This window comes from Solanum verrucosum, unplaced genomic scaffold (assembly GCF_900185275.1).
Source record: "Solanum verrucosum unplaced genomic scaffold, falcon-dt-bn FXZP01000107.1, whole genome shotgun sequence".
NCBI classification, from domain to species: Eukaryota; Viridiplantae; Streptophyta; class Magnoliopsida; order Solanales; family Solanaceae; genus Solanum; species Solanum verrucosum.
Window position 1 is genome coordinate 25,492 of NW_026020273.1, and position 12,647 is coordinate 38,138.

The 12,647-nt window shown below is 39.1% G+C and overlaps 1 protein-coding gene across 1 annotated transcript; it reads right to left on the reverse strand.

Annotated features, from left to right (window-relative positions):
* Positions 1-6,897: 6,897 nt before the first annotated feature.
* LOC125833782 (uncharacterized) lies at positions 6,898-7,365 on the reverse strand. Its single transcript, XM_049512966.1, has one exon. It carries the CDS (start codon positions 7,363-7,365, stop codon positions 6,898-6,900), a length of 468 nt encoding a protein of 155 aa, XP_049368923.1.
* Positions 7,366-12,647: the final 5,282 nt, after the last annotated feature.

Here is a 12,647-nt window from a genome sequence, read left to right on the forward strand (position 1 = left end):
TGGAAGTCCCTTAAAAGGAGGAAAAGGGGATGCGACTGATGTTAACTAGCGCCTGCTGGATTTCTGGCTTTCAAATTCGCTGCTCGTTCACGCGTTGCTGGGTCAAATTCTCTCATGAAGAAGAAGAGTAATGGGGTCCGGTCGGTACTGCTGCGTATGTAATGTTGTTGTATTTTGTTGTTGCTGTTTGGAACTTTGAAATGGGCTTCTTTGTGTTGGGATTGGGCGGGATATGTTGTAATGTATGGGGAAAAAATGGGCTGGGCAAATCGGAAGACAAAAGGGGATTGCTGAATTCTAAAATAAAAGGGAAATGGGCTAGAAAAAGTAGGCCCACCTTTGGATCTTTGGAATTGTTGGTTGAATTGGTGGGCTACTGATAGAGTTGTAATGGGCTATGAATTAAGCTGAAATTAGGCCCAAAATTAAGGTTGATAATGGGTTAAGAAAGGGAGTGAAAAGATTGCCAATTAAATTTAAGAAGTTAACCAAATTGAGTTGATTTGCAAATTTTGTTTAAAGTTTGGATAAGATGAATTAATACTAATTGATTGACGAGCTTCTTAATCTTAACGAAATAAAATGATTAACTTAATTATAAACAAATAACTCAAAAATATATGCCACCATAAAATAAACTAATTTTATAAAATATTCACGTAAAAAATAAAAATCGTTTTGGGATGATTTTCAAATATTTATAAAATATACTAATTATATACGCAATTATGTAAAACACATATATTAGTTAAAAATTATAAAAATGATACAACTATTTAAAATAACTTGAAAACTATATTTTTTAAATTTTTTTATAAAAGTAATTATTCTAAATAGTTTGAAATTAAAGAAACTCGATGATTAATTTATATCGTTGAGGGTCAAAATTGGGTGTCAACAGGTACCACCTATAACAACTGGAATGTGCTATTGGTCTGTTTTAGCATACAGGGTGTTACATTATCTCCCCTTTGGGAACATTCGTCCTCTAATGAAGACTAAACTAGTTAAAACGGGGGGAGAGAGCTACAACCCCTACCACTAAACACTGGAAACTGATTTATGACTGAACTTAGTTTCAAGAACATGCAAATATGCTGAATATGCAAGTACAAACTAAAGGAAGACTGAATCTGCACATGAATGACAGAAAAACTGAAGAGGCACTATTACCTAAAGTTGGAAGGAAATAGATGAGGATACTTGGCCATTATGGCTACTTCTGCTTCCCATGTAACTCCTTTTATTGTTACACCCCGAGCTTTCTCCGAGACGCGGACCGGGACCTACATCACAAATGACCCCAAGATAACCCTGCTAGCATGACATATGCATACTAAGAATAATAATAACTAATGCGGAAGTTAATCATAAGTAAATCTAAAATGATGGGGAATACCCATATACTAAACTGAATATATCAAATCGGAGAATTTCAATACAAATGAAATACGTTGAATCTAACTATGTCTGAAAATAGCCACTAACTAACTAGAAGTACTGAAAAATGCCCCAGCTAAGTCTAGCAAAACTAAAACTAAAACAACGAGGACTGAAAGATAACATGACTATTGTCCTCGAAGAATGAGGACTCACCACTGATGTTGTTGAACTGGAGATCGGGAACCGATCTAAGAGTGATCTGGATGCTGAGAATTTGAACCTACATCACAAGAAGATGTAGGTGCAGAGTATGCGTCAGTACTTGAAAGGTACTGAGCATGTAGGATAGAGTAAAGTTAAAATAAACATATAACTGAACAAGCCATGAAGCAAGAGTATAATCTGAACATGATATAGATACTGAATACTGAGCTAACAGGATGCAATGACCAAATTTAGACAGGCTGATGCTGAATACTGATTATACTGAAATGTGGTCAATGCAATGGAGTCTGACTGAAATGTGGGAGCTACTAATAACCGATAATAAAACCACATGAGCTAAATGTGGAGTCTGATGTATACGCTCCATCTAAAGGACCCAATACACCCGGCCAAAGGTGTAGAGGCATGCTAGCGTGATTACTAAAATGATGCCCATAGAGGGGACTTACAACCTACGTGGCTCGTTGTTATGGGACTATATGGGTGACTGGCCCTTGTCCAACTCGGTATTATGCTACTCCTAATAGATTAAATGGTTAACACATTGTGACTGAATTTCTGTAATATAATAGATAGCTTAAAACTTACATGGAGACTGAAAATGCATATTAATATATTGATAATGACACATTCAAGACTAAGGCAAATATATATGAAATACTGAAATATCTGACCTAGCATGTGTAATTCAAGAACTAAAGAAAAATACATAGCTAGGGTTCTGAAGTTCATGCGAAAAATGAAGTAATAACATGATAATCTGATTTGGAACATGTAAATAACTAAATCATGATTATCTGCTGAAGTTCTAGAAAACCTAGGTTTAGTTGATAATAGGGAATCAATAATCTGACTGAAATCTAAGGACCTAATGAGCGAAAGGAACCCACTAATCAAATCCCACATACCTGGTGACAAATTCCACGGAGAAATCTTTCAATTTTGAGGCTGGAACTGATGTAACCTTGTTGCGTTCTTGAACTAGGGTTCTTGACCTCTTTTCTCCTCTTACACTCTAATTTTTCCAACTTTGATTAATGATTTGACTTAGGTATGTTCTAGTTATGTTTGTAGGCTTAAACTGACTAAAACCTCATAATTTGGGGTGTAAACGACTTAGTTTAGGGGTCAAACGAATAAGGAAAAGATAGAAAAGATCCCCGACTTAACTGTTGTCGGAGTGACTGACGGACGGGACTGATGGACCATCGATTGAATGATGATCCGTGCTGGTTAACCGTCGTTCGTAAATAAAGTTGGGCTTCTGAGGCATCGATCCACAGTTCATCACCTGACCTACGGACCATAGGTCAGGCATTAGGTCAACACTTAGCCAATTTATCTGAGGTTTCTACGATGAGGGTCATGGGTGCAAACCACGGACCTGCAGGACGGACCGTGGGTCCTACTACAGTGTGTAGGTCTTCATCGTGGGTTGACCCTTAGACAAATTTTCAGGAAGAGTTCTGGGGGGAGGCTACAGGTGTGAACCACAGACCACCAACACGTATCGTAGGTCACCCTACGGTTCGTAGGTGGTGCCCGTAGGTGCCACTTGTAGCTTCTGAAATTTGCAATTTGGTTTGGTTCGGATACAGAGTGTTACATTATCTCCCCCTTGGAAACATTCGTCCTCGAATACAGACTAAACTAGTTAAAATGGATGGGATGAACTTCAACCCTACCACTAAACACGAGAAGCTAATTTCTGACTAAACTAAGTTCCAAAAACATGCAAATACGCTGAAAACTCAAGTACAAACTGAAGGAACATGGTACTAAGACTGAATTCTACGCATGAATAACTGAAAAAATTGAAGAGGAACTGTTACCTCAAGCTGGAGTGGAATAGGAAGAATGAGGTGAGGACACTTGTACTTCATGGTTGCTTCTACTTCCCAAGTAGCTCCCTCTATGGACTGACTCCTCCACCAAACCTTGACTGAAGCGACTTATTTGTTTCTCAACCTTCTAACCTGGCGATGAAGAATCTCAACTGCTAAATCCACATAAGAAAGACTATCTTTCACAGCCACACTCTCTAATGGCACTCGGATGCTGGATCACCCACACACTTCTTCAATAGTGAAATGTGGAAGACTGGATGCACTACTGCTAAATCTGTTGGCAACTCTTACTCATAAGCCACTTTACCAATCCTTTTCAAGATCCGGTAAGGGCCTACATATCTTGGACTAAGCTTTCCTTTCTTGACAAATCTCATCACCCCTTTCTTAGGGTACACTTTCAAGAACACCCAATCATCATCTTGGAACTCTAGTTCCCTTCTCTTTACAGCTGCATAAGATATTCTAGCGACTCTGGGATGTCTTAAGTCTATCTTTAATGATTTGTACTTTCTCCATAACATCAAGAATCGAATCTGGCCCTATCAAGGCTACTTCACCTACTTCAAACCAACCAACATGAGGTCTACATCTACACCTATACAAAGCATCATAAGGGGCCATCTGAATACAGGAATGGTAGTTATTATTGTAGGCGAACTCTATAAGAGGAAAGTGATCATCCCAACTACCCATGAAGTCGATCACACAAACTCTCAACATGTCCTCTAAGGTCTGAATGGTAAACTCTTCCTTACCATCCTTCTGTGGATGAAATGTTGTGCTAAGATTAACTTGAGTACTAAGACCTTTCTAAAATGACTTCCAGAAATGATAGATAAACTGAAGACCTCTATCTGAGATGATACACAAAGGAACCCCATGCAACCTGACTATCTCATTAATGTAAAGCATGGCATAATCCTCTGCCAAATTTGTGGTCTTGACCGCCAAAAAGCAAGAAGACTTAGTGACTTTGTGAACTATCAACCAAATGGAGTCATGTTGTCTGTGAGTACGAGGTTACTTTGTAATGAATTCCATGTTGATCACTTCCCACTTCCAAGTAGGAATGTCGATATCTTGAGTCATACCCCCTGGTTTCTGATATTCTACCTTCACATGTTGACAATTGGGGCATTTAGCCACAAAATCTGCTATATCCCTCTTCTTACCATTCCACTAAAAGACTTCCCGTATATCATAGTACATCTTAGTGGTGCCTGGATGAATAGAATACCTGGATTTATGGGCTTCTGCAAGAATTTTCTTTCTCAACTCGCCCACATTAGGAACACATAGTTGACCCTGCTAGCGAAGCACACCGTCTCCCCCTTGGAGAATATCTCTACTCTATGTTGATAGACTGCACCCTTGAGTTCGATCAATATCGGATCACTGTCTTGCTTTTCCTTAACATCCACTACCAATAAAGATTCTGATCCATTTTGAACTGTCACACCACCATCTGATATGCTCATAAAACAAACTCTTAAACGAGCAAGCCTATGAACATCCTTTGCTAGATCTTTTCTTTCTTCCTCAACATGTGCTACACTTCTCATATATAGTCTGCTAAGGGCATCTGCTACTACATTTTCCTTACCCGGATGTTAATGCACACTCATGTCATAATCCTTGAGGAACTCAAGCCATCTCCTCTGGCGAAAATTCAACTTTTTCTGGGTAAACACATACCGAAAGCTCTTATGGTATGTGAACACATTTACATGAACACCATACAAGTAGTGTCTCCAAATCTTGAGTGCAAACACCACCACTGCAAGCTCGAGGTCACGAGTCAGAAAATTCTTCTCATGCACCTTAAGCTCTCTAGAAGCATAGGCTATAACCTTACCTCATTGCATTAAGACACAACTTAGGCTGACTCTAGACGCATCACAATCGATAACATAACCGTCTGAACCCTCTGGTAGAGTCAAAATAAGAGGTGTAGTCAACCTGGTTTTCAGTTCTGCGAAGCTTTTCTCACAATTATCTGACCAATGAAACTTGACCATCTTCTAAGTCAACCTAGTCAATGGTGAGTTTATGGATGAAACTCCTTCAACGAACCTTCTGTAATAACTTTCTAGACCCAAGAAACTTCTGATATCTATAGAAGAGGTAGGTCTGGGCAATTGTTTGACTGCTTCTATTTTCTGGGAATCCACTCGGATCCCTTTGGTAGATACTATATGCCAAAGGAAAGCAACTTATTGTAACCAAAATTAGCACTTGTTAAATTTGGCGAATAACTGGCGATCTTTGAGAGTTTGCAGAACAACTCTCAAATGACCCGCATATTCTTCCTGATTCCTAGAGTAAATGAGGATCTAATCAATAAAGACAATAACAAACAAGTCCAAATACTGCTTGAACACTCTGTTAATCAAATCCATGAAAGCTGCAAGAGCATTTTTTAGTCCAAATGACCTAATTACAAATTCATAATGATCATACCGAGTTAAGAAGGCTTTCTTCGAAATGTCACTATCTCTGACCTTGAGCTGATGATCACCCGATCTGAGGTCTATCTTTGAGAAATGACTAGCACCCTGAAGTTGGTCAAATAAGTCATCAATCCTTGGGATGGGATACTTATTCTTGATTGTGACCTTGTTCAACTGTTTATAGTCAATGAACATTCTTAGAGAACTATCTCTCTTCTTCACGAACAACACTAGTGCACCTCATGGCGAAATACCAGGTTATCTAGAAGGTCTTTCAACTGCTCTTTTAATCCTTAAGCTCAGCTGGAACCATTCTGTAAGAAAGAATAAAGATAGGCTGGGTATTTGGAAGGAGATCAATTCCAAAGTAGATTTCCCTATCGGGAGGAACTCCAGGAATATCTTCTGGAATCACTTTTGGAAACTCATTAACCATATGAAATTACTCAAGACTTAGGGTTTCAGTGTTTGAATCCTTAACCCAAACTAGATGATAGAGATAATCCTTAGAGATCATCTTTCTGGCCTTAAGTTAAGAAATGAATCGACCCATAGGCTCTAACCTACTACCCTTCCATTCTAAGATTGGTTCGTCTAGAAACTGAAATCGAACAATCCTAGTTCTACAATCGACTGAGGCATAACAGGAATGTAACCAATCCATGCCTAGAATGACATCGAAGTTTACCATTTCTAACTCTACAAGATCTGCTGAGGTGGCTTTCTGGAGACTATGACATGGCAATTTCTATATACCCATCTAGGAATAACTGGGTCACCGACGGGAGTAGAGACAGAGAAGGGTCCTGAGAGATTTTCTGAACTAACATCAAACTTAACCGCTATATAAGGAGTTGCATAGGAAAGAGTGACGCTGGATCTAACAACGCATAAGCATCGAGATCAAAGACTGGTAACATACCAGTGACTATATTAGGAGAATCTTCCTGATCCTGGCGAGCCTGAAGAGCATACAGCCTGTTCTGGCGCTATCCGCCACCTGTACAAGATGAGTTACCCTGTTGAGTTGGGCAACTTGTTGGTTTTGCTGAAGTTGTAGACTGAGATCTACCATTATTACCTCTTTTACCCTGCTTAGAAGGACAATCCCTCAACCTGTGACCAGACTGACCACACCTAAAGCATCCTTCCTTTCCTGTAAGGCAGTCGCTCGAATGTTTCTTACCACACTTAGGGTAAGTTGGGTAGGTTTTGGTACCTGAAAAACTTCCCTGAGACATAGGGCCTGATGCCCTACCTTTCTGATCTTGTCTAAACTTGGAGGACGGAACACTAGCTGATGAAAGTGCCGGAGTTGAAAACTTCTGCTGACCATGCGAGCGATTTGCACCGCCCGATTTATGTTGTGAATACTCATAGTTTCCAATCCTAGCCTTCTTGTTCTCCTTATCATGTTCCGTAATATTATCACCCTCAACCTGCTGAGTATGAGTCATGAGCCTAAAGATGCTTATATTTTCTAGCAACATAGCATTTCTACACTCTGTCTTCACCAGGTCTGACACTCCATATAGAAACTTATTCATCTGAGCCCTGCAATCAACAACTATGTGAGGAGCATACCAGGAGAGTTTAGTAAAGTTGCGCCCATACCCTTGGACTGTCATGCTTCCTTGACTTAAGTTCATAAATTCCTGAGATCTTCCCTCCCTTAGCTATCTTGGGAAAAACTGTCCACAAAGGTCTCACTAAAGCAATCCCAAGTTATAGGAGTTGCATTTGTACCCCTGTTCTCTTTCCACTAGTGATAGGAGCTGCATATGTACCCCTGTTCTCTTTCCACTGAGTATACCAGATATGAGCCACATCCTTAAATTGGTAAGATGTGAACTAAACTCAATCATTCCCAATTACCTGCATCACTTCAAAGAACTTCTTAACCTCATCAATGAAGTTTTAGGGTTCCTCACCAATCTGCGATTCTAAGAATTCTTGTGGATTCATCCTAACAAAATCTCGCACTCTGGTTGCAACTGACCCAACATTAGCATTTGCCAGAACTGGAGCCCGCTGATTGTTCTGGTTGACCACATTTTAAGCCAACATCTGAATGGCGTTCCTGAATTCTGCATTCGAAACTTCTTGATCTGGGACTAGAGGAGCTGTGTTTGCGTTCCCGGCATTCGCATTCCTAGCATTAGCTCTACAAGAAGGCATGATCACTGAAATGTAGAATGTCGAGTTAGAATGGAATTAGATCATACCTTACACATGATAAAAGTAACAAGAAAATGAAGATTTTTCCTAAAACACTTTGTTGCCTCCCTCTCATTAGATGTACGCACTACACACCCATGAAAAATACTCTACCTAGTGCGGCTTTTCAGACATCCTCGAACACCTAAACCTTGTCCTCTGATACCAAGTTTGTCATACCCCGAGCTACCCCCGAGACGCTGACACGGGACACATGATCAAAAATTACCCAAGCTAACCCTGCTGGCATGACATGAACATACTAAGAATAATAATAACTAATACGGAAGCTAATCATAAGTAAATCTGAAATGATGGGGAATAACATTATACTAAACTGAATATATCAAGTTGGAGAGTTTCACTAAAAAAGAAATGTCAAACTCAATACTAAGCTGAATCTAACTATGTCTGAAAATAGCCTCTAACTGACTAGAAGTGTTGGGACATGCCCCAGCTAAGTCTAGCAAAACTGAAACTAAAACAATGAGGACTGAAAAATAACATGACTATTGTCCTCCAAGAATGAGGACTTACCACTGATAGTACTAAAATGGAGATCGGGAACCGATCTAAGCGTGATCTGGATGCTGAGAATCTGTACCTACATCACAAAAAGATGTAGCACAGAGTATGCGTCAGTACTTGAAAGGTACTGAGCATGCAGAATAGAGAAAAATTGAAATAAACATATAACTAAACAACCAATGAAGCAAGAATATAATTTGAACATGATATAGATACTAAATACTGAGCTAACAGAATGCAATGACCAAATTTTGACATGTTGATGGTGAATACTGATTATAATGAAATATGGTGAATGCAATGGAGTCTGACTGAACTGTGGGAGCTACTAATAATTGATAATAAAATCACACGAGCTAAATGTTGAGTCCAATGTATATGCCCCATTGAGAGAAACCGATACACTCGGCCAAAGGTGTAGAGGCATGCTGGCGTGATCAGTAAAATGATGCCCGCATAGGGGACTTACAATCTATGTGGCTCGTAGTTCTGGGACTATGTAGGTGACTGGCCCTAGTCCAACTCAGTATTATGCTACTCCCAATAGATTAAATGATTAAATCATTGTGACTTAATTTGTGTAATATACTAGATTGCTAAAAACTGACATGCAGACTGAGAATGCATATTAATATACTGATAATGACACATTCAAGACTGAGGCAAGTATATCTGAAATACTGAAATATCTGACCTAGTATTTTTAATTCAATAACTAAAGAAATATATAGCTAGGGTTCTGAAATTCATGCGAGACACGAAGTAATAACATGATAATCTGATTTGGAACATGTAAATAACTAATTCTTGATAATCTGCTGAAGTTCTAGAAACCCTATGTTTAGTTGATAATAGGGAATCAAGAATCTGACAGAAATCAAGTGACCTAATGGGTGAAAGGAACCCACTAATGAAATCCTACATACCTAGTGATGAATTCCACAAAGAAATATTTCAATTTCGGGGCTGGAATTGATATAATCTTACTGTTTTCTTGAACTAGGGTTCTTGACCTCTTTTCTCTCTTACGCTATAATTTTTCTAGGGTTATTATTTGACTTACGTAAGTTATAGTTATGTTTCTAGGCTTAAACATGACTAAAACCTCATAATTTAGGGTCTAAACGACGTAGTTTAGGGTTCAGATGAATAAGGAAAAGACCAAAAGACCCCCGACTTAACTACTATTGGAGTGACTGACGGACCGTCGATTGAATGATGGTCGTGTTGGTTCACCGTAGTTCATAACTGAAGTTGGGCTTCTAAGGCATCGATCCACAGACACGAACCACAGTCCGTGACCTGACCTACAGATCGTTGGTCCGGCTGTGGGTCAACACTTAGCTGATTTTTCTGAGGTTTCTGGGAGAACTGTCGTGGGTGCCAACCACGGACTTGCAGGATGGACCTTGGGTCCTCCTATGGTCCATAGGTTTTGACCGTGGAGACCTTAGCCTAATTTTCGAGCAGAGTTCTGGGGGAGGCTACATGTGTGAACCACGAACCACCAGCACAAACTGTAGGCCACCCTACAGTCTGTAGGTTGGGCCCATAGCTGGCACCTGTAGCTTTTGAAATCTGCAATTTGGTTTCCTTCGGATAGGCGGTGTTACATCTACGCACTGACTCCTCCATGAAACCTTAACTGAAGCGACTTCTTTGTTTCTCAATCTTCGAACCTGACGATCAAGGATTCCTACTTGTACCTCTTCTTAAGTGAGAGTATCCTTCACAGCCGCACTTTCCAAGGGTATAATAGATGTTGGATCATTCACACACTTCTTCAACAATGAATTGTGTAAACCGGATGCACTGCTGCTAGTTCTGTTGGCAACTCTAACTCATATGCCAGTTTACCAATTCTTTTCAACATCTTGTAAGGGTCTACATATCTAGTGTTGAGCTTCTCTTTCTTGGAAAATCTCATCACCCCCTTCATTGGTGATACTTTTAGGAAAACCCAATCATCAACATGGAACTCTAGTTCCCTTCTCCTTACATCTACATAGGACTTTTGGCGACTCTAGGATGTCTTAAGTCTATCTCTAATGAGTTGCACTTTCTCCATAGCATCATGAACTGAATTTGGCCCTATCAAGGCTGCCTGACCTACTTCAAAACCAACCAACTGGAGATCTACATCTACGCCTATACAATGCCTCAATAGGGGCCATCTGAATGTTGGAATGATAACTATTATTGTAAGCACTACACCATTTTAGACCTACGGCCACCCCAGTAAAGTGTAGCATAAACTAGCAAAAAGTGTGGCCTTTGATAAAAGACTACACTTTTGGACTTTAAGCAACGCTTCTTAGGGGGTGGCCTAAAGAAGCGTAACCTTTGGCATTAGGCAACACTTTTTAAATGTCGCCATCACAGCTACACTTATAAATCGTAGCCAAAGAGGTATAAGGGCACGCTTTGTAGTGATGCATTAGCGACACCTTTTTTTAATTATACTACACTTAAAAGCATTGCCTTGGCTTTGTTATTGGCCACACTTAAAAAGTGTTGCCTTTTATATCTCATCTAGAGCAACACTTATAAGTGTAACTTTTCTTATGTACAAGATAACATTGGACGTCCTACAACAACACTTTTGAAGTGTGGCAATGTTGTGTAGAATTTTGTAGCCAGAGTTTTCTATTTTTAAGAATAATAATTTTTATTTGCATATATTCAATAATCACATAATTAAATATACAAGTGACCTAAAGTACAAAATTAACTAATAATTAAATAGAAGCTATATATTTCAAATAAACTTCGAGAAACATGTCTTGTACAACCAATACTTAGAAAGTGATTACTTAAAGATATATACTATCAATAAATTCCACAAAACCAAATGCATTCAAACATATATGACAATAGTACTACAAAAACTCTTCATCGTTCACTACAATAGATGGAGTTTTACTTCTGGCTACAATTCCAATTCAATTATCGGCATTTTCCTGCACATTCAAAATAAAATTATAAATTAGTGAAATAAATCATGTATATAATATGCTTAAATTCATAGTAAGCTAAACCAATTCATAACAATAAAGATGTGGAAGTGCATAATTGGAGAGTATTCACTGTAAGCCAACCAATTCAAAAGTGGACTCCTACTTTTAGGCCTGAGGAGGAAACACCTATAGTCCCTATTTGGATTTCTCTACCGGAGCTACCTTGGCATTGCTATTACAAGGACATCTTGTCAGCCCTTCTGAGTCCTATTGGCAAAGTTTTGTACTTGGACACTGCTTCTATATAAAAAACTAGAGAAAGTGTTGCTAGGGTCAAAGTCCAAATCGATCTTACCAAAGAGAGACCTCCTCATGTGTGGATGGGGTTGAATGAAGAAGATCTTAACATAGGGAGGTAGCAAACTATTGAATATGAGCTTATTCCGGATTACTGCATGTATTGTAAACACCAAGGACACTTGTTACATGTTTGTACTATTAAGCAAAGAGATGACACAAATTTAAAAAAAGAAAAGAGTTGGAGGCTGATAGGAAGAACAAACACAAAGGGGAACCAGGCAAACAAGATTCCAGAAACCTGCAAATGCAATACACAAATAGAGAGGATGGAAACAACAATTCACAATACCAACAGCACCAAAAACAAGGAAATAACAAGAAGCCAGCTGATGAAGAATGGCAGACTCAGAAGAGGAAAGCTTACAGGCTAGTTCGACATAGCATAGACAGACCAAAATCTCCTAAGAAAACATTGCAGCAGCAGTAGACTCATCACACAGGTATGGCTACTAATTCTGCACTACCTACTTCTAATAATTTCATTGATCTTTCTATGCAGGATCAACCAAACAATCAAGAAGGTGCTAAAAATCAGAATTCAAAAAATAAGGATACAATGGAGACACAAATTAATAATAAGTCAACTCCCCTACACAAAAAATAAGCAAAAGAATCATAGGTATTGGCTCTACTACTCCCCTACCCTAGAACCCCCTTGTTAATTGTTTGGATGAGGC

What these genes read in the sequence shown, in the direction of transcription:
- LOC125833782 (XM_049512966.1), bottom strand. Translation starts at nt 7,365, where the DNA reads ATGACTCATACTCAGCAGGTTGAGGGTGATAATATTACGGAACATGAT.